A 23,110-nucleotide genomic window follows, 5' to 3' on the forward strand; every position below is an offset into this window, starting at 1 on the left:
CTGCCATAATTAAGACTCTGTCAACTTCCAGCAGCCGCCTTTACACACTGTGATTTTCATGGGGGTATAATTTAACCCAAAGATCTTGCTTGGCAGCACGTTATTTTACAGGCTTACTTAAAAATATGTTTAAACCATTTAAAATTACAGACTGGCCCAAAAAATGCTTTCTCAAACTAGGGTCACCCTTTTAATTATAGGCATCAAAACTTGGCTGGTAAATTATCTGGGTACCTGTTGGGTGTGGGGTTTTCAGGGGGCAATTAAGGAGCACTCAGAGGCAAGAGCCTGTAACAGCACCAGTCTTTACTATAACAGTAGGCAACTAATAAACTCTTAAAAGAAAGCGATCAGGAGGGAGGAGATCTGCCTGGCTCCCTGTTGGGCTATTGCCAGGTGATCTTAAGAACAGCTTGTTGAAGCCAGGTTGGTTCATAGCCTGTGCTCGGGATAGTCACATCTGCTGCTGGGGTCTATTTACACCAAGCACATGAATGCACACAGAGCAGCAGTGCCTGGTGCGTGCAGAGGCAGGAGAAAGGCTCACTAACGCCGTGCACATGCACAGAGTGACCCTTATGGAGGATTTTAACTTTGGCAGTATAACTAGGGTTGGGGTTTTTTTCATGAAGTCCAGGTCTTGTGCTGCAGTCCCTCATGAAGGCAGGGATGGAGTAGACCAGGACCAGCTGGGATGTGCACACAAGGCGCCTGCTCATGTGCACCCCTTTCCCCTGGCCCCAGCATCACATCCAGGCTGCACAACCCATTTGGCAGGATTTGGCCACAGGACTGGAGCTCAGCTGAGGTGCTTAATGCGGGGATACACCCTGAGAGCCCATAAAACCCCTGTGCTGCAGGAGGGAAATCCCTGTGACATTGCACCTGACTGTAGCAGAAGAAGGGACTCGTGCATTGAGCCACTGTGCCACCTGGAGTCCATCCACTCAGTGCTCACACAGCCGTTTCTCTGCCAAAAAAAGAACACTAATAGACTTATTTTCTTCAGAATAATAAAACAGAGAAACAGCAACAAAGCCAAGAACATTGAGATGGTGACAGCAAGAGTCTGGCTTAAATTCCCCAAAATAACATCAGCTAGATTCTGATTTCAAAGCAGCAGACACTGTGCTGCAAATGCAGAGAGTTGGTGATTGTTATTTTTTTTCTTCAATAGAAATTTCTTTAAAAATAATACTTGACATTTTTCTTTGAGTAACTGTATAGTTCCCTCCAAATTTCCCGTTTCTTCTATGTTTTCCACCATCTTCATACAGAGGGAGATTGGCTACAATTGTTTTCTGCAAACAGTAACTTTGGAGGGGGAAAGATCCAGCCTGGATTCCTCTGAGCATCCAAGCCTGGAGGAAGAATTCTTGGAAGAGACGGGTGAGCCCTGCAAAAGGCACTCCAGACCCCTCCTTCCAGGCCGCCTTTCATAGGGACTGAGTATGGTCCCACGCTAGTTTCAAGCTCATTTCTTTGTGAATTTTTTTTTGGTGCAGGGAGAGGAGGTTTTGCAAAAGACAGAAGTAAGAGATGGAGGTCCGTTACATCATATATTACAATCTTTGAAAATCCTCTGTTTAAGGGAGTTTTGCTCAGGCTGCACCAGTAGCATGCTCAGTGTATAAGCAAGGCTGACGATCTCCCACCCACAGGAGTGTGACGGAACAGGGACGGGGGGGGGTCCCGCACCCTGCACCCGGGTGTGCACAGAGCAAAACCCTCCCGGTGTGGCCGTCAGACGCTGCTGCTAGCAGTGCGGGGAGACGCGGCCTCTGCTGTCACTTTGACAAAGTGACCCTGTTGCTATGTTGTTGTTTGTGTTAATAATATTTTAGCAATTTTCAAGAGTTGTTTTGTTTGAGAGATTTGAAAGGTAAACTGTCAGCATTTCAGGGCTCCCCCATGGAGCAGTGAAATAACCCAGGAGTAAGGCTTTGCTGCCTGATTTTCTTCCTTTATATCTTCATTATATCTCCCTGTGGTAACTGGGGTCTTTGCTAGCTTAGTGGTTTAACTGGATTTTGGAGCAAAATCTAGAGGTGTAGAAGGGGCTGGATTTGATTAAAACATCTTTAAATAGGAGCCATCCCTTTCCCTCCTCCCTGCTGACCAAGTATCTGCTATTTTTTATTTGGTTTCCAATAGTGTAATCTCTTACATGCAGTTTTAATACAGCCTGAGTAACTCTTCACATTTCAAGAGCAGGGTTTCAGCCAGAATGCTCCGTTTTTGTCTGGTTTGGCATCCGACTCGCCCAAAGCCAGAATTTAAATGGGAAGTTTTCAAGCCTCTCTTTGTGGGACTGCTGGCAAGAGCAGGGCAGCGGGGCACAGCTGGGTGGGCAGCAACCGCCCCACCAGGGTAGTAAGTGTTTTCATCCTTTTTGGTAAGAAAAAGACACTTTATCCCTCCACCCTGTATTGTATTTCGGCAAATAGCATAGAAAGGAAGACCCTTGGTGAAACAGTGCCCTACTGAAGTGAGGGATTTCTGCTGCTGACCTCAGTTGGGTCAGGAGCAGGATCCTGTAACTGCACCTCTCCTTCAGACACATCTCTGTATATAGAGATAAATAGATGATGAGTGGGGACTCACCACGTGAACGCTACAAAACACACAGAAGCTGCCTGCATTATAGAAGGGTGTGAAATGAAGCTACTTTTTCATTATTTTCATGTTTCCATTATATTTTCAATTCAAATGTTAATTATTTTTATCAAGACTTTTCATTTTGACCTCTTTCACCCTGAACTGTTATTTGTTTTTGCCTTAAATTGAATGTTCAGTAAGTGAAGAGTTTCAAATCTTCACAGAAAAAGTTCATAAATGAGAATGATTCTGAAGAAGTCAACCCTTCTTCAAAACACCATCTCACACTGGCTGTCCCTGGCTGTGTCAGCCTCTCTCCTTGCTTTAGTTCCTGCTCAGTCTTCTCCTAAACTGAGGAGGCTGATGTTTAAGTCCAGCTGTCCACGGAGTGCATACATCTCACCTATGTCTTCCGTAGGGCCACAGATATGGCCAGCACAAGTCTGGCTTGTCTGGGGCTCCTGTTAACAGCTTCTGGCTGGGAGCCTGTGCTGGCATCTTTGCAGCAGAACAGGATGAGACTGTCCAGAACAGAGCATCAGAGCATTGTTTATTGCTTCTGCAAAGGTACAAAGCCTTAGAGGAAATGAGTTAACCCATCGACAGACCCAAGTCACACATGTTCAGTCAAGCTTAGCAGCTCCATGTCCAACTTATTCACCCCAGAAATAAGGAGAACCCATGCCCGGCACCCTGCCTGCCCAGGGAAAGTGTCTGCTCCTTGCCCTGCTCATCTTATACTCCAAGTAAAGAAATCTCATGTCAAAGATTTGAATCTCATGAGACCTTGCTAGTAAAACTCTTCAGAGAACAAGCTAATTCTCTGGAATATTGCAGGGAGCAATATATAAGGTGTTAAATTAAGAAAATAATTGTTTTCTGTAAGGCATTTTTACCACTGCACCTTCTTCTCCATGGTTACCCATCTGGGCAGGATGAAGTTGAACAGCATGGTACAGAAGCTCAGGATTCACCATGTCATTTTTTTTCCCTTGTGCTTTCAGTGGCCACTCACTGAAAGTTATGATTTGGGAATTTCCGATCGAGGTGGAAATCCTTCAGGAACAGGCTGTAGTTTTCATGTAAATTATACAACTGCATCTTGCAATCCATGAATTCACTCATAGCAGAAGTTGGGACCAGAGCAGAGTTGCTGCTGGTTTACAGAACTGAAGCAAGTTTTTGGTATGGGCAGGGATGCCAGAGTGCTGCCACAGCCCCCCAGCTCTGCAGTGAGCAGGGACACCCACAGGCACTGGGATTGTTTAAACCTGTCTGGGAACCAGCTTATTTTTACCTACCACTGAAATAATGAAATCATCTCCTGCCATTGGATTTTTTTATTTTTTTTTAAAAGCATGTGTCTGAAATGATCAAAGGGGCTTTTCATGTGATGGGGTGAGCAAAGGAATCTCTCAAGGTCAAACCCAAAATGGCCTAATGACTCTGGGACTCGGATCTGACCTCCAGTAGCAGCAATGAGCCAGGAGAAGATGAGCAGTTCGGGAACCAAAAAATGAAGCTTCTGAAGCCAATAATACCCTCTGACAGTGAGCAATCAGAGAAATGAGAGGGAAAAAAAAAAAAGACAGGCCATTCAGTCAGGCTGCAGGAAGGGCAGTGCCATAAAGCAGGACTATCTCATAAATAGAGCAACACCTTTTCTCCTTCCTCTCTCTTTCCCAGGGAAGAGTGGCCGTGGGAGCAGACACACTTTGTGCCCTTTGAAGGGGATGCAGGAGAGAGCAGATTGACCCTACCTGCAGCAGGTTATTGGAACACACAGCTCCAGTATCGCTACCATTAGGGTGCTTTTTCCTCTCTAAGAAATAAAGGAAAACAATAAGCCAATATTAGCTCCTCTGATGAGCCTGGCTGTTTGGGACTGCCTTGGGAATTGCCAGCTTATTCCACGTAACACATGGAGAGGCCTCAGCTGCCAGGGACTCTCATTCACATCTGTGCCAGATTTCAACCATTGAAAGGTTATTCCTAGATCCCTTGGTAATACCTATAAACTTATTTCCCTGGCATGCTGAGGGTTTTTTTTTTTTTCCCCTTAGTATTTTGCCTTCTTTAAACGACTCCCAATTTACACTGGATTTGTTTTTCCCACTTGGCAGTGGGTTTTTTCCTGTGCCGGGCTTCCTCTGTGTCTTGTTTCCAAATGTGCTGAGCAACTTCTCACCAGACTAGGTCCAGCACTTCACATCGGGCAGCAGATGATTGTCACAAGTGTTGTTTGTCAATGAGAGATGCTGAGTATCGCGGGCATTAAAAAGCCATATTTTAATACCTAGAGACAATCTGGGATCTTTTGCAAATCTTGCTCTGTTGAGAATTTTTGGCATTTTGTGCTGCACTCATGATAATGCCAAATGGCAGCACAGAAATAGGTGCCCATTTCTGCAGACGTGCGGAGCACCAGGATATCCCGGGATTGCCTCTTCCAGCAGGGAGGCCATGGAGTAAATCCCCCAATTCAGCAACCACCATTTTGCAGTAGCGTGAGCAATTTGCGTGCCTTGTTCAGGACTCCGTTAATATCTGGGCTTCCCCGTGGGCAAGCAAGGGGTTAAGCACTACCCTCGGGAAGGTGGGTCTTACCAGTTTGTCTTGATGGAAGAGCAGAGAGCTGAAGCTTCTGACAGAGCTCGTTAGGGATTATGCAACCTGATGGGGGACAGAGCTTTATCCAGCAGCTAAAGGAACCCGCAGGGTGGCTTTCCTCTGACCTTGCACTGGATTGCATGGTCTCTCCCCAGGCCTCTGCAGACCCGCTCTCTCTTTCCAAAGAAAGTTATTGCAGATGGAGGCGACAGATGCCTCTGTTGCAGGGACCATGGCACTCAGGACTTAGACTTGCCACAGCCCACGTGTGTTTAGAGGGACAGGTTATATTCTGCTGGCCAAGCAGAGCCTTAATCAAAACATCCAAACAACGCTAGAGCTGCTTCCCTGCAGTGACTCAGGAACCACAGCAGATGAGTCAAGCAGAGCCACGCTCCAAGAGGAAAACAGTGGGCCCAGATGAGGACTGTTCGGCTGAACTGCAATGACATTTCAAAGCAGAAACACAAAAAAGAAGTGACCTGGCCCCAGTCCACATGCGGTATGTGTTTTGCAAACCCCAGAGTGTCGTGCTCACAGTCTGCTTGATGTGCGAGATAACGGGACCACGTGCCTGACAGAAAATCCCGAGTTTCCCAGGACATCAAAACTGTGCGTTTCCCTGGAATGACAAGTTCTATCTTTGGCAAACAAATCTCAGGCTCTTTAATATGCTTCTCCCCCAACCTGCCATGTTAGCGCGTGTTTGTTTAGCAAACAGTTACTAGGAGGCCTCAGTAGGATTAAAAAAAAGGTGATACTGGGTATTATTATTCATGGATGGAGGTGGGGAGGAGAAAGAAAAACAGTGCTAATGTCGCCAACAAGTTCAAGTAAGGTTCAACTTTGCTATTCCAAAATCTGCTGCTATGATAATGAGACAGTCAAATCAGCTCAAATTAAGAGCTCAGGAAGGCTCAGCCTTTCAAAGAAGTACATTCGTGACAAGATTAATTTCTGCCAGCCAGTATGTAGCGTGGTATCATCCTATATTAACACAGAAACCCCAAATAAAAAAAAAGGCGACTGAAAAATGCACTAAAACCCAGTGAAGTGTATAATTTCCCTTATCTTCAGTGCTGGTCTTTGCTATTCTGCATGTGGATTAAAATATGATGTACCACCTGGCACTGTTCAGCTGCCATTTACAGGAAACCTTGCCTCCTCCCCTCCTCTGTCTTCAATAAACATTGACTAAAAGGCAGCACACCTGCATTTTCCAAACAGTTTCAGGTGACTTTTATTAGGATAATGGGCAAAAAAATCAGTAAAACAGCCACTAAAAAAAACAAGCAACCAAAAAACCCCAAGGCACAGTACAAAAACCAGCCCTGCTCCCTATTGAAAGGACCAGAGTGTTGGGTTGTGGGTTTTTTTCCCTTTTCTCCTTCTTTTTGTTCAGTTCTGGTTTTCTGCAGTCCCCTGTGCATTGCAAAGGTGTGGTAAAGAAAAAGTAAGTTCTTGTTGCAAATGTACTTCTCAGGTACTGTGGTAGCATAAATGAGTCTTTGCTGCTTGTCATCACCCAGGGAAGGTGACAGTAGTGGGGTGATCTCAGAGGTATGTTGAGGAGAGGATGAGAGAAGGAAGGGGCTGCATTGTGTGATGCATATCTCGTTGCTGGTCTGCCTGTGCAGTGTATGTTGAGAGCATGATGTGATGTGGTAACATAGGAAAGGCTATCACGAGAGATTTCAAAGCTATCAAAAAGCCAAGGGCTATCTGGAGTGGGTGTTTATTTCTTGTGGTTTGGAAAGGCTTACAGTTGTGTCAATGTCCAGACATCAGTGAGCATGGGAATGAGTGTTCCCAGATTGCCAGCAACACTTCAAAGAGTTTGAGCTTTTTCTGAGCTCAATAGAGACTTTAAAAAATAAAAATAAATTCAAAAGATCTCCCAAACAACAAAGAACCAAGTATACATCCCCACGCTTCAGTTTCATCCTCTATATTTACAGCTAGAATGCATCAAAATTGTCTTACTGAGCTGAGATCAAGCTCTCTTGTGGAAATGCTGATGTATGGCTGCCTTTTCTTTTATGTTCTAACAGATTCTGTGTTTACTGTCTCTACTTACCACTTGCTAAGGCCTCATACTAATATGAATGATTAATGGCCAAGGATTAGCTTTTAGCTGCTTTTGTACACAGTTTGTATACAGTTGTTGCTATTTATTAAATATGTGATATCTAATCCAGTGTTTAGTGCTTACAAAGGGAAGAACCATCTGTGCTTGAGATTAAAATACTTCATTCACTTTGTGCCAAAGCCCTCACCAAGGCTCTGTGCTCTGCAGTAGTTAGAGAAAACCCTTGGGAAGGGTGGACCCATGTGTGGATGTGTCCCTGCATCAAAGCCCTTCTGTCTGATACAAGGCCTGCCTGCCACGAAGAGAAGTGTGGGCATGATGGAGAGCAGAGAAGCTGATCAAGAAAACAAGAGGTTTTAGCAGAATAAAGGACTAAGAACTAGGAAGGTGCTGAGAGGTTGGAGGGATCCTGTAGAGATTTCCCACCACCTGCGGGCTTCATATGTCTCTTTTGCAAAAAAAAAAAAAAAAAAAAAGGGGGGGGGGCGTGATAATATTCAGTTTCTTTGCAACTTGTAAGGAATAAACAATTAACAGCTGTAATCCCTTGTGTGAACCCAAGGCTTTGTCATCAGTACAAGATATGCCACCAAGCTCCTCTTACATCAGGCTGTAAGTGTATGGACAAACTCTGGGGCTGTGCAGCCCCGGCAATGGCTGCACCCATGGTACAGGAGGATTTGTCTCCCTAAAGCAGTACATCTCCCCCAGCTTGTGAGGCAGAAAAGTGCCTCAGCATAAATTTCGTGCCTTTGTTCTAAGTGTGAATGGAAAAAAAACCCTCAGAAACCCACTGGAGAAACATCCCATGACTTGCAGAAGGAGCCCAGGTGCAGCAGTCCTGATAAGTTAAAGTCAGCCCTTAGGAACAGCCTGCTGAAATGCTCAGACACTCAGGTAACAGGGCCATGCTAGCATCAGACATATGAAACAGGTAGAGGATATTGCCACTGCCTTTCTATCTATAGGGATTTACTGTTCCTGCAGGCTTCCCTCTCTCTTCATAATGTCATTAGTGTGCTGGTAACCGGATTTGCCACTTCTCCTAACACATTTCTGGAAAAAATGTTAAACAGGTCACCATTTTTGAAAACAAAACATCACTTGAGCTCTGTTCTAATTTCCTCGCTATGTGGCAACCCAGTATGGTATCAATGACTAAGTAAATCTCCCTGCAGCAAAACTAATTATACCTTTTGGTGAGAAAGCGGCAGTGGAACTGGTTTAGTCTTCCAAAAAATTCCACACTATAATATGCAAGACTAATGTGCCTCAGATTTGAAAAGAATTAATATCAATTATTTTCATGCATATTCATGAGAGGAAGACTGGTTTAGCAATCAAGCTAATAGTTTTTGCTTAATTACATTTAGTTGATTTCATGCTATCTTGCCACATTCCTGATTGAATTTAACCATTAAAAAAAAACCCTCCCACAACTACTCCAGCAAACACCAACACTTTAAGCTCAGCATCCCCTGTAAATAGTGTCTGAGGCTGAGCAGACTGCCTGGGACAGTGGGAGTCGATCATGGGCATTTTCTCTCCCTGATGCAGAGTAAAATCACAAAAGCATCTTGAAGAGCAGTTTCCAGGCGTTCACCAGTGCTGAGGGTTAAGGCATTCAATTTTTTTATTTTTTATTTTTCTGAATCCAAACCATTGTCTACTTGAATGCAAGATAGATAGCAGGAATGGGAGATGTAACTGAAAGGGGAGCACTGAGCTGGAGGGAAGGTTTCGTCTGGGTAGGTGGTCTGGAGCCTGGCCCTGATAACAGCTAATGACTTGCTGTGGTGCAGAGGGTTGAAGAGCAGGTGGGATGTTCTATGTGTTGGCAGGGGCTTTCACCATTTGGGTCTGTCTCTTTAGTTGTTTTCCAGGGAAAGACCAGCCTGTGCAATACCACACTGCCATTCCACTGTCTGTGCTCAAAGACCAGCATTTTGCATGGCACAAAGGGTGGGAAAATGCAAGCGAGATGAAGACATAGTGGGCCAGGCAAGAGGGCTGGGAAGGGTGATGGTAGGAGCGCTTGCAAGGGGGACCCCGGGTCAGGCTGGTGGGGAGCTGGGGAGAGCAGGCACTGGTGTGGCTGGAGCCTTCCTGGGGAGCATATTTCACCTTCTGACGTGCGAGGCCTGAGCAGGGCACGCTGCCATGGCTTGAGGGTGACAGTAGGGTTTGTCTGCATGGACGTGAAGGGAGGACATGCAAATAGTTTGGGTCGGTCTGGTGCTGTCAGGGCTGGATATCTTGCAGTAGTGCTGCTTGATGGTGTTGCAGTTTTCCTGGGCAGAAGGCAAGGCCAGGATAAAAATTGAAAACTTGACCTTCCATGTGCCATGCGTTTGCTTTCTTTTTTGATTTTCCCCATGCTAGCAGCAGCAGCAGAAATAGGACATCCTCTCTTGAACACTATCACTGCACTGATGTCTAAAGGCAGCGTATGCCTTTGAAGTTTGCCTTTTCAGTATTTTCATTCATTTATCATTTTTTTCTCCAGTGTACCATTTGCATCTGGGCTTTGCTTAGAAGGAAGACTGACAACATTTTTCATTTAATGGGGCTTGATAGCTCTCTGACAACAAAACATGTTCTTAACAGCATTAAAGAATTTACAGGCAGCCATGCCTGAAGGCTACTCTTCTGCCCGCTTTAGCTTAGTCAGCAGCAGTTGTAGCTGCAGCTCTCTGGGTGCCTGTAGGCAAACGAAGCATTGACATATAATCAGCAGAATTATTGTATCCCCTTTTAAACCAAATAGACTTAGTCTCTCAACAGATAAAATTATTACAGCTATAACTGAAATCAAATAATTAACCATTATTCACTCTGGGCTTTCCCAGACAATGTCAAAATTAAGATCTCATATATTTCCAAGGCAAAATATAAATGGTTTTATCTTGATTTCGGTTTTATGGATTTTATACTATGCAGTAATGCTTACAGAAGAGCACAGGAGTTTACATTCTCATAGACTATGGACACAGTCACTGGGGGCGCTACAGGGATGTGAGTGAGCTGGTGTGTGCAGGGCCCTACCCCTCCAGAGCACAGATCTCCTGGTGCAAACTGGTCTCAAGGATCCCCTTGGGGCAGGATACAGAAGTGGCACGGAAAGTGCCAGACCAGGGAAGACTCTTAAGCATGGGTTTATACTCCACAAGAATCAATGGGAATTAAGGGTTTTGGAGAATCAAGGTCTTACATTGCATCATAACATCCTTCCACATGAAAAAGCAGATTAAAGGTTCTCTGTATTTCCCTTGCAACACTATCCCCAAGTTTGGCCTCAACTTCTTGCCATGATCCAAGAAGCAAGTATAACTTTCATTATGGCCTCAACATTTTCTAGAAAAACATTCTGCAAGCCCAATGGTCAGAATCATGACATCAGAAGTGACCATGTTCTGCGAGCTCTTTCAGTTAATGAATAAATAGGCATTTTCTAGTGAAGAGGTGTTTCCTAAAACAAGTTCCTGTCAATAAATACCATAGACATGTATAGCTGCCATGAGCAGGAGACGTTATTCCCGTGCAGAACAAAGCGAGGAGGAGATTAAGGAACTCTCCATCTGTTTCTGCTCTGTGCAGCATGTGGGATATCGCTCAAAATACACCGTGCTCTCTGTTTCTCAGAGCCTAGGGAGACAGAGGCTGTCATAGGTATGGCAGGATGGAGCTGGACAGTCTGATTCTAAGTATATTGTTTGCCTGGGGAAGTAGGGGGGCTGCTGGAAAAATCCCTTAGTAAATGGAGCATATGAATGAAACCTGGTCCTGATGCCAAGTTTATTCTGCAGGCCTTGATGGAGCTAAAAAAGTGCATTAGACAAAACCATTATTGAACTTCTTGATTACATAACAATTTCCTCATCGTATTTCCAAGAATATTGAATCTATATTCAAACACCCTCCTACTCTCTCCCACACACCACCCCTTCTCCTTGCTATATCAGCTTCATTACAGAGTATGAAGACAGAAAAAGTATAGGGCATGTTGCCATGAGCAGATAGATCTCAGATGCTTACACTGAGATTTTAGAGCCATCTATGGGATTTGGACAGCCAATTCTCATTCATTTTAATGGCCTTGAAAGTCTCTGGTCTTATGCCTTAACCTTAGTTAGGGTCTTTAGCAGTGCAAAGAACATATAATCAAGCAATAAATATCACCAAACCTAAATGTTGGATTAGTCCCTGCTGCCTAAAACGTACCCACTCTGTGCTGTCTGGGGTGTGGCATGCACAGCTTTGCTGCCCACAAACTGCTGCTACCACAAGCTCAAGAGAGAGACAGGAAATTTCTGAACAGACTGGCTTCTTTGTGGAAGCCCTCTTCCCCCCAGGGATGAGCACAGACCTTGCCAACACAAAGGATGAATCGCTGGGGCCCCTCTCACCCAGTAATCAGGATCCTGCCCGCCGGTGGATATCTCCTGATCTCCTGATAGGGGTGTGGTAGATGTTGCCTGCCTAGTTTTGGGGGGGTTTGGGAGGAGGTGGGGATTAGTGGCTTGCAAGCACTGCACATCCATCCTGCCTCAGGAAACAGCAGTTGCACAGAAACTGGCTACACTAACTCACATAATCAGTTTGTTTGTCTCATTTGCATGTGTAATAACCAGCATGTATGTACAATCATGCTAATCACTTTGAGGCAACTGCTTTAAATTCATTCAAAATCTTGCCCTGCCTGTCCTTGGGTTATTTAGCTTTCACAAAGGAATTATAGCAGCAATCCAGAGATTCACTCAATAAAAATCTTTGTGAAACAGTCAATTTAGTGGAGGATAAGTTTTTTCTGGAATCCTGCCCATACATACTGACACTTGCACTAAAAGCCAGTACTGTCATTAGGAGCCTATCCAATACCCTCTGCAAGACACCTAGAAGAGTACCTGATGGGGAATTTCACAATTTATGGTGTGATACTACAGGTGAAATGCAAGAGTAAATACAGAAACAAAGAGGAAGGAAACTACATAGCTCTTCTTGTGCAATCTGTTGGCAGAAATGGTCTGAAAGTTGTAGAGGGAAAAATTAGTCTTAAACCCTGTCAGCTTTATGAGCGGTTTAAGGAGTGTCTGTGATGCTCTGTTGTGGATACCTGCCCAGTAGGACTTGGTCTGTCAGGGCTCCTGTCATTAGCTCTGACAGACCCCGTGTAAGGATAGTGGAGACAGCTCTCATGGGTGCGGCACCAGAAGTACCTGGATTCCCTCACCTGCCTCTGCCACGGATGTGGCCTGTCCTCAGGCCAGTCATTTCAGCCTTTTGTGCCACCAAATCTTTTTCCTATGCCTCCAAATTTTAGGTTGCCACCTTTTCCATTGTTTTAGCTACGCATTTTATAGGACCTACTGCAGATATGGGGCATCCAAGTCAGAAGCTCTGGATGTGCCTGCAGTGATATTGGAGGTGCCTTCCCCAGCCCCCATAACAAGTCAACATATGCCAGATAATCCAGCAGCAAGACCTAGGAGGGGGGTACAGCTGGCTCCATAAGTAGGAACATGCACATTTTAGCAGCTCACAAAATTGAACAGGCCCCCGATACTTAACTTTCTCACCCCTGTTCCTTCTGCAAGCCCAAGTCTGCACTCTAGGGACCTGTCTGTGCTTGAGCCCATTCAACCTCAGCTCTTTGATTGCCAGTCCAAAAGTTTTCACCAGCAGAAGGCCATGTTGTATGTTTTTTAAGGAATCATGAAAACTAATGCTACAGGAGAAGGCCCTCTCCTCATGCTTACTTCCATTTCAAGCAGCAGTTAGCAGCTGATGCAGCAGCAAGATTTTGGGTCAGTGCTCTGGAGCAGGGACAACAGGCACTTTTTTCCAGTGACTGCTTGCTCGCCTAAGCAGCTGGAGCTTCATGCACTGCAGAGGGATTGTTGCTGCTCAAGTCCAAACTTGTCCCAAGCCCCAAGCTTTTCTTGTTAACGAGAAGTGAACCTAGAAGAGAAAAGGAAGGAGAAAAGGCCAGGAATTGAATGAAAAGGCTGCCTGCTACACAGAGCATCTCTAGAGGTGTTCTTCATGGTTTAAATGTCTTTTCTTCAGCTTTCTGTCTCATTACTGACAGTGAAAAATACGAAATCTGCCAAGCTAGAGGTTTAATATGGCCAAGATAGGAAACCTTATTAGACAGACAGATGGTGAGTTCTATAATCTGAAATCCCAGACTGTAAATACATTGGGATAGAGCCCTGTGCCACTGAATGGAATGCTAATGCCTGACAGAAGCAGCTGGATCCAGTTTTCTGTGGATAACTGCTCCTTGGGTGGCTGTTGTTGGATGGTGGATGCTACCAGCATAAAGTATGCTTTAGAGAAGGAGAAGGATCCTCTAAACCCCACTGGACATATTTTATCTCTGGTTTTTGTACTTTGCAACTGAAAAGTGTTTTGAATACCAGAGAACAGTCAAATTACATTTAGAAGTTTTTCTTAGCCTGACAAGATTCCCAAAGATGTATGATTGCAGTAGATCAATAAGGGGAAAAATATGTATCTTAGGAGTACGGGTGACATCTTGCTGCAACTTGTGGGAGAAATGATAAATGTCTGTCTCTGTTTATTGCTTAGCTCCGTGGCTAAATCTGCTAAACCAAAAACAAACTTTACCCTCAGATCTCCTAGTTTTCAAATTTATGTTCATCTGGCATTGCCTTGATCTTCAAAGCAGGAAGGTATATCAAAGAAAACAGAAGTTTTGACGCCAATTACTGCTGCTGGATGCCATCCACTGAATAAATATAGAGTGTTAATATTTACACTGCAAGTGAAGGAGATAAAGCACACTAGGTACATCTAAGTCTACAAATAGGCCCTTCTGTGTATAGTGGGCAGAGATAAAACCAAGCAAAAAATTTAAAATTACCATTGAAAACATCTCAAACACCTTCAGAAATGTTGGGTTGTAAACAAAGAAATGACAGCAAAAATACTAAAAGAGCCTTCTAGGAAAGCAAATCAGGCTCCCTGCTTCTTGGGGCTATTACCTGGTATTCAGGAGGTGGTCTTCTGAAACAAACAACCATGCAGAAGTAGTTAACATCTAAATTTCTCCCCATTTCACCATGAGACACTTGACTTACATTTTATTCTCTTGAGTTTGAAGCCATCAGTTCAAGAACTTTTTCCCAGTGTCCCTCTGCTTCTCTTCATCCTGTGGTTCTTCCTAATTTTTTTGCACCCCCAAGTCTTTCCCACAGTTTCTTTGGCTCATTGACCTGAGAAATCTCCCAACAAGACAAACCCACCGTCGCACAAGTCGTGCGGTTGTTCGTATTTCAGCAGCAGATTTATGGAAGAGACAGGCACCAAGGAGAAGGTGAAAGGTTTGCTAGCACTGTGAGGGTGCACAGCTAACAATAAACATCCTTTTAGGCAACCTGTTTAAAAAGAAAAAGGAATCTTCCCAGCATTTTTCCTGGCAACAATTTAGTAACTGAAAATGAGGCTATTCTAAAATTCCCAGTACTAGACCATTGCATAGGAGGTCATTTGCATCATTCTCTTCTTACATTTAATCCAATTTAGATAATGAAACCAGAGTGTTTAATGGAGCTAATTTTTGTTTCTAGTCGAATTCCATTCTTCAGATTAAATTACTAGGTCTGTAGTGTCATGTACAAATCAAAGTTATGTAGTACATTTTAGTGGGAAGGTGAATTGTTTTATTACACTGATTTGGAAGAGATTTTCTTAACAAGTGGATTTTAAAACACTTGTTGAAATCAAAATTTCAAAATTGAAACTCTTGCCTTAAATTTGGATTTTTTTGAAGTTATATGGGCTTTTCTCCTAAAACCATAGTTTAAGCTTGCTATATGAATTTAATTCAAGTGAAGCCTCCAGCTTTTGTAGACCATTTCTGCCTTTCAGCTTTAGAGGTGAGGCTCTTCTTGAGAAGACCACAGTATTTCTGAACCATATTGGATCTGCATGTTTGTCTTACAGCAGCAAGGCTTCTTCCACTGTAGTGACTGTCCGTTCAAGGACAAATGTTCAGAAGTCTGACATTTCCTGATGGTTAGGATGTCTGTGCTGGGCTTGGTTGAAGAGAAATCCTGCAAGAATCTTTCTCCAGTGTCCCAGGTGGTAACTGTGGATATTTTGGTATTTTGAGGTTGGCTGAGAAAGGTCACTGTGAAGAAACCTAAAATCTAGTTATATGGGCAAGGAAGAACTGTGTCAGATTTGCAAGTCATGATCTCTTGTCATATGTTTTATATTTCATTGCATCTAGTCATCATGCACATACATTGCAATTGATTTCACGCTGCTTTTCTATCAAGCAGGAGAAAAGCAAGCATAAGGGACCAGCTTACGCTGAAATGAATACATAAAACATTAGTCACATATACGTGTGTTTTGAAATAATTGCTGTATTTTGGCAGTAACCTAAGAAACTAGATATAATCCCACCCAATTAACAAACGAGAGAAAGAAATCACTAGTAGAAAAAACTACTCCTCAACTTGTCTGTCAGCTCTAAAACCTCCCTAAAATGACTTTAAAAGAAGATGTAATTAGGGAAAACTGGAAAGTATAGCATTAATGTCTATATAAAACAAGTATGGAAGGACAGCTTGCCTACACCATCTGAAAGCAGCAAATATTCTAATCTTGCACTTCACGCTTTCCAGCTCTGCTTAGAGTCTGTGGCCCAGGATCTGATCTATGTGGTTTTTTAGAGAGGCTGCTCACTGCAGACCCTTCTCCTCTCCTTGCACTCTTTAGCCCAAGAGCCGGTTTCTGGTAATGGATGAACTCTCCAGTGGCTGGACCTGCCCTGCCTTGACTGTCTCACTGTGGTGCAGTTTGATTTGCCTGGATGAGTTTGCTCTTTTCCCTGGCTGCAGTGAGGAGCTGGGATGGCCAGTCAGTCACGTGCAGAGTAGCTCAGAGCTCAAAATGTTTTAGAAAGCTTGATAAAGTTTTCATGTATTACACAACCATCAAGTTTCAAACTAGAGATGAGCCATTAAAAAAGAGTTTATTACTTGTACGCTTATATGTAGTAGAATTGTACACACATCTGTCTGATTAGCTATAGGCTCCCAAAATTAGAGATGTAACCGTGCATTAAATGGAGATCACTCTGACTGAATCTTGCATTCACAATTGCATTCCTTCTTGCTTAGATTTCAGAGTCTGTTGTCCAGATGGGCTTTGTTGGGCACCTAATTAGTAGTTAATCAAAAGCTCCTGCTGTGAACTGCTTCACAGCCCTCCTGGCATCCTAGCTGCTTGGTACACATTCCTTGACTACACAGAGATAAAGGCAAAGGAGTTGAAGTAGATGCTTTATCTCCTTTATGCATCTGACATAACTAAAGCAACTTCCGAAGTAAAATCACCTCAGGATGCATTGGTTATCTGACTTCCATGTACTAAGAGCAAAATCATTTTTGAAATGTGTAAGTGGAAATACAGCCATGTGTTAATAGCAATGATAGACAGCGTAATATATTCTGAGTTGAACTCACTATTTTCTCTTTCCTTTCCAGATTTTGGCAATCATTTCCATCATGTTTATTGTACTATCTACAATTGCCTTGTCCCTTAACACACTTCCTGAACTACAAGGCATGGATGAATTTGGGCAGACCACAGATAATCCCCAACTTGCCCACGTGGAAGCGGTGTGCATTGCATGGTTTACAATGGAATACCTCTTGCGGTTCCTATCCTCGCCTAAGAAATGGAAGTTTTTCAAAGGCCCGCTGAATGCTATTGATTTGCTAGCTATCTTACCATACTATGTCACTATCTTCCTCACAGAATCCAATAAAAGTGTACTTCAGTTCCAAAATGTACGACGAGTGGTCCAAATATTTCGGATTATGAGGATACTCCGGATTCTAAAGCTCGCCCGGCACTCAACGGGTTTACAGTCCTTGGGGTTTACACTGAGGAGGAGTTACAATGAGCTTGGATTACTCATCTTGTTTTTGGCCATGGGCATTATGATCTTTTCCAGTTTAGTGTTTTTTGCAGAAAAGGATGAGGATGATACAAAATTCAAGAGCATCCCAGCTTCTTTCTGGTGGGCAACAATCACCATGACAACAGTAGGCTATGGAGACATCTACCCCAAAACACTTTTAGGTAAAATAGTAGGAGGACTGTGCTGCATTGCTGGAGTGCTGGTGATTGCTCTTCCCATCCCAATTATTGTCAATAACTTCTCTGAGTTCTACAAAGAGCAGAAGAGGCAGGAGAAAGCCATTAAGCGCAGGGAAGCTCTTGAAAGAGCAAAAAGGAATGGCAGTATTGTTTCCATGAACATGAAGGATGTGTTTGCCCGTAGTATAGAACTCATGGACATTGTGGTTGAAAAGAACGGAGAAAGCATAGCCAAAAAGGATAAAGTTCAGGACAATCATTTATCCCCCAGCAAATGGAAATGGACCAAGAGAACACTCTCTGAAACTAGCTCTAGTAAATCTTTTGAAACTAAGGAACAAGGATCTCCAGAAAAAGCCAGATCATCTTCAAGTCCCCAGCACCTGAATGTCCAACAGCTAGAGGACATGTACAACAAAATGGCAAAGACTCAGTCCCAGCCAAACCTTAATACTAAAGAATCAAGTCAATCTGGAAAGCAAAAGGAAGAGCTAGAAATGGAAACCCTTCCCGGCCCTATGGTGCCCTTGCTGACGACTCGCACTGATGGGATCATTGACATGAGGAGTATGTCCAGCATCGACAGCTTCATAAGCTGCGCGGCAGAGTTCCCTGACTCTGGGAGGTTTTCCCACAGCCCTCTCGCTACTCTTCCCTGCAAAGGTGGCATTAATGTGATTCAGGAGCAGAGCAGGCCAGAGGGGAGTGGTGCCAGATTTGTGGAAATGAATCCAAGCTCTGAAAGCAGCCACCATTCTGCTTTTTTCATAGAAAGTCCTAAAAGCTCCATAAAGGCCAGTAACCCTTTAAAACTAAGATCTCTGAAAGTCAACTTCATGGAAGAAGACACCAGCACATTAGTACCAGCATCAAATGTACTAAGAATATATCCAGACCCTCTCAAGAGCCGGGGAGCTGTTGCTGCTGCCACAGATACTTCCTTACTCTCTGAGAGATCTCTCATGAGCCCAGAAGCCTCGATCTACACAACCGCGAGTGCGAGAACACCCCCAAAGTCACCAGAGACGCAGACAGCCATAGCTTTCAACTTCCATGATGCTGGTATACACAAATATATAGATGCTGACACTGATGATGAAGGTCAGCTGCTTTACGATTCAAGTCCACCCGGAAATGTGAGTCCTAAGTACAATGTTACAAACAGTGGTTATCTAAAGCAAAAGGACAATGTTTATAGAACAGAGAAGAACCATCTAGAAGCTGCTGCTTTACCCACCTCCCCTAAGCTGATAGGGCAAAACTGCATTTACTCTATGGAAGGTATCACTGGAAGAACCCAGGGCAATCAGGAGACTGTCAGACTAGAAAATCACATTTCCCCAGAAGTCCATGTATTACCAGGCAGCGGAGGACATGCTAACACACATGATCAAAGCATCTGAGATGGGCTCCAAAAGAACTTACTGAAAGTTTAAAGGAATGTCTTTACAGTCAACACAAAAAAAAGAGCTTCTGCATGGCATGAACTTGGCTGAAACAAGCCACCTGTTTCTAAAAGTCGGGGGGAGGTCCAGTGTGGGTTTGTGAAAATGTCCTTCTCTGAAACAACTCTAAAGACTTTGCCCACATCAGTCAAAAATAAGGATTGCAAATCATGATCACACATTGATCTCTTTTCATGTTGTCCAGTGAAGCCAATGTGACCAAATATCCATCCATTCCCCTTGAACGCTAGAGCTCCTTTTGGAAATATTAACATCTGATTTGCATTAGTTCCATAAAGGATGCCAAGGCAGCCAGATTTGAACTCTGGAATAAATTGCTGGGGTTGGTATAAAGCTGTCAAAAACACAATGCTCACTGCTTCAGGGCAGCTGTTCCCCATCTACAGCTTTCTCTGATGGATATTATGTCTAAAGGTAACAGGGAACACTTGCATTATTGGAAAATCCAAATGAAAACCATTTAAAACAAGTAACAGTCTAGGGAAACCAATTATTAAAATGCTCTGTGTGTGTTTAACAATACGATATCCTGTAGGACCTGACGTTTTCTTTTGAAACATCAGCAGGGTGAGTTGCACCACTTGTATCTAATTCCAAACATCCCCTAGGACATAGTGAAACTTGCACTTACCCTCTGCTAAAAATCAATACCTGCCCCAGGGCCAGCGCGTGGCCCTCAGGGGACGCACAGCCCACGCTGGGAAGGTGTGAAGGAGCCATGCAGAAGCAGGACTCTCCAGAGGCATCGCAGCCAGAACCCCTTCCCGGTGCCGGGGAGCGTAGGGTTGGAAGGAGAGCTCAGCTCTCGCCCTACCCTTCCGTGGAAGGGAGATGCTCGCTGCCCTGCCCCGCGGGGACGGCCGAGCGCGGTGCTGATGCTGTGGCTGGCCCCTGCGGTAGGTGCTGGGGGTACCGGGATGGCTCCCTGGGCCTCCCCTTCCACCTGCACGCCGACTCCAGGCATCAGCCAAAGTCTCGCCCTTGGCGTAGGAGAGGAACCGGTCAGTCTGAAGCTTTTTGCGCCCGAGTGGCGCAGTGAAAGATATGCAAGCGTTACATAAATATGCAAAAAGAGGGATTCGTTAGCGACCCGCCCCGGGCCTGGCTGTGCTCTCTCTCGCGAAGAGGTCGGGCAGGAGCGGCTCCTGCAGAGTTGCAGTGCAAAGCAGCTGCGAGAGACAGGAGAATCAGGCCTGATGTTTTAATAACATCCAGTCATTTTTAAACGAAACAAGAAAAAAAAAGAAAAAAAAATCTGACCATTTTAAATGAACAGAACTAGCAGCCACCAGCCTAGGTTTTTAAAATATTATTGTTTCAATAAAGTTATGTCACATTGTGTAGGAAATAATTTGTCTTTGGTTTTTAATCTCGGGGGGGAAAAGCACTTTACGTTGACTTTTTGTTGTTGTTGTTGCGATGCTGGAGTAGGATAGCAGAGTGTAACAATCAAGCACTTTAACAAAGCACTATTTTAATTTGTGCCTCCTGTCGTGACCGTGATTTGTTACACGCCTGTAGCAAGTCACAACCTGTCCTGTGATAACTGTGATGGTAATCTTTTATGTTGTTCTCTGTTTCTACTGTAAAACTCAATTGTAAATAACTCTGTCAATGAGCGTTTCCTGACCTATTTCTGAGTACCTGCCAGGGCATGTAACAATCTGCATGCAGCAGGTCCAGGGACATGCTGAGACACGAGACGCGGGAGCAGAGGCGCACAGGCGGGAAGAAGACCCCGAGCCGCTCGAGTCTGCTGCATTTTGTTCCTTCCTATTGTAAAAAAAAAAGCCGTTGGTTAGTCCTGAATGTAAATGTCTGTCCGTCCAAGCTGTACAGTACTTCTGTCTGTAATCCGTAATAGTGAATGCAGCATGTACGGACAAAAGCAATAAGCACATATATGTTTTAGGAACTATTATGGATTACAATGATAGCTTTGTTAGGTCTCTCCTTGGCACAAAACTGTACACGTGTTGGAGTTAACTCTGCTCTGCTCAGCCGACCCCATCCCCGGGTGGTGGGACGCAGCCCGGGGTACCCGCTCAGAAGTTGCCCTTGCCTCCCAGCAAGGCAAGACCCTGGGGAAGGCGCGAGTAAGACCTGAGCCACCACCTCACGAATTAGCCCGCCGACAGCGACAGAGACCTCGTGCCATGCAAAGAGTGACGCGGGAGGTACGCAAAATAAGTTCAAGGCACTTATGTGTGCAAATGATACTCTGCAGAGTATTTACGCAGGGCCAATTCCTGAGGTTCATTAGCTTTTACTCTGCCTTCACTCAGCCAAAACCACCGTTCCTCTGAGTGGGGTCTTTGCCTGGTGAAGGACTTTAGGATTTGGCCATAGTAAATACAAGTGTACTTAGAGGAACCGATGTATTGCTGAGATACTAGTTAAGATTGAGTTGTCACGAAAAAGTAAAGTGACTTTCCAGCAGATAAGCTTTAAATACTGATTTATTCTGTGGCTTTCCGAGGCCATAGAGCGGCAACAAGAAATCTTAAAGAGAACAGTCTTAACGTAATCTCTATGTTTCAGTGATCATTCATGTCTGCCATCAGCACAAATGTAAAAAGAAGAAAAATCAGGGAAAATTTTTTTGATAAAGTAAGTAATAGTGATTTCCAAGTTAAATATTTTTAGAGCTGATGCTTTCATGTGGAAAAAAGTCATATTTTACATATCACAAAAGTGAACGTATTTAAATATAGCCATATAGTGTAGTATTTACCACACTCTCATCCAAATTGATGTATTTGGTTTATAGATGGCACTGACAAAAATGTATAGATCAACAATTCTATCATCTTTTTAACTGATAATCAACTGGTGCAACTCTCCTTGTAACCAAAGGCCCTCTGTCTGCCTTGTGTGATCATTCACGACACACACCTTATATCATCTATTTAGTCCTACCTTTAAAGTAGCATTTTATTGAGTCACTTTTGAAAGCCAAATTCAAAAGTATCATTAAAAATCTACCTTTTAAGTCTGAATAGCCAAAGTCCTATAGATTTCTTATAGAAAGCAAATAATTTAAAATTAAGCATATAATATGCTTGAAGAGCATTTCTTTCTTATTTGTGTATGAAGATGTAGCTCTCATTTTGTGCCCAGTTAAAAAGGAAGTATGTTTAATTTATTTTAATGAAATAAAGTCTGAATATGAAGTATGTATCTATATATGTGTGTGTGTGCATAATACACATATATATAATGTAAGCACTGGGAAATCTACTCTAACATAAAGCTATGGTAGACTAAATCTGTACTCATTACAAAAGGAAAGGCAGTGCTTTGAAAACATAATGCTCACCAAATCCTATAGACACTAGAAAGACGATTTCAGTTTATAGTTTGTTTGATACATGTTTCCCAAAGCTTGTAACAGTTGGGGAAAATATGCAATATCTCTTGCATCGAGCTAAAGCGTGCAGTTTAACCATTGATATTTGGCATTCAGGTCTGCGAATTTACTGTGCATCATGTATCAAGCAAGCTGACAGAGTTTCACTTGCTGCTGCAGAAGACATCATATCTGAAAGGACTATGTGTGTGTGATGTCTGCGCTTGCTTGTATCTTACGCCATCAACATCATTTTTAATACATATATATAAATACATATATAGAGAGAATATATATATGCGGAAGGAATGGGTGCAGTTTTCTTAACCAGGAGGCAAAGATCCTTTGAGTTTTAGCCTTGAACAGAGGAAAACAGCAGTCACATTGCAGTAGATTTCTCAGTGCCTTTTCTTAGAAACTTCACCTAAGCACACTTACGGAAAAAAAAAAATGAAACAAAACAGTCTCCTGTGAAATCCACATTTTTCTGAAAGGTTCAAGAGTCAATAAAGGTAGAAGAAGGAAAAAAAAAAAAAAAAAAAGAGGAAAAGAAAACCCGCGGAACGCACATTCCCTTCCTGAACATGCCGTGTGTCAAATGCCGGGGAATATCTGTCTGTGCAAGTCACGCAGAAACACATCTGAGGCGGTCGGTTTCTTTGGCAACTATGGCTGTGATAAACTGTAGCCTTTTCTTCCCTTGCAGCTAATAAGATACACATTTCTAAGGAAAACAGTATTCTCTTCTGTAAAATTGTAATGTATTGTTAATATTTGTACCTATTGTATATTTATGTCTTGACAGAATTATGACTGGTACAGTTTATAGTAAATAACAAGGGTATTTAAAACTCATCG

The 23,110-nt window shown here is 43.5% G+C and overlaps 1 protein-coding gene across 1 annotated transcript in view; it reads left to right on the forward strand.

Annotated features, from left to right (window-relative positions):
* KCNB1 (potassium voltage-gated channel subfamily B member 1) overlaps window positions 1-22,081 on the forward strand; it is a 127,945-nt gene extending 105,864 nt beyond the window's left edge. The window contains exon 3 of the mRNA XM_074888006.1: window positions 16,819-22,081. Coding sequence (XP_074744107.1) covers window positions 16,819-18,840 — 2,022 coding nt within the window. The 3' untranslated portion in view covers window positions 18,841-22,081. The remainder of the gene's footprint in view (window positions 1-16,818) is intronic.
* The last annotated feature ends 1,029 nt before the right edge of the window (window positions 22,082-23,110 follow it).

Source organism: Strix uralensis, chromosome 18, assembly GCF_047716275.1.
Source record: "Strix uralensis isolate ZFMK-TIS-50842 chromosome 18, bStrUra1, whole genome shotgun sequence".
In the NCBI taxonomy this organism is placed as follows: Eukaryota; Metazoa; Chordata; class Aves; order Strigiformes; family Strigidae; genus Strix; species Strix uralensis.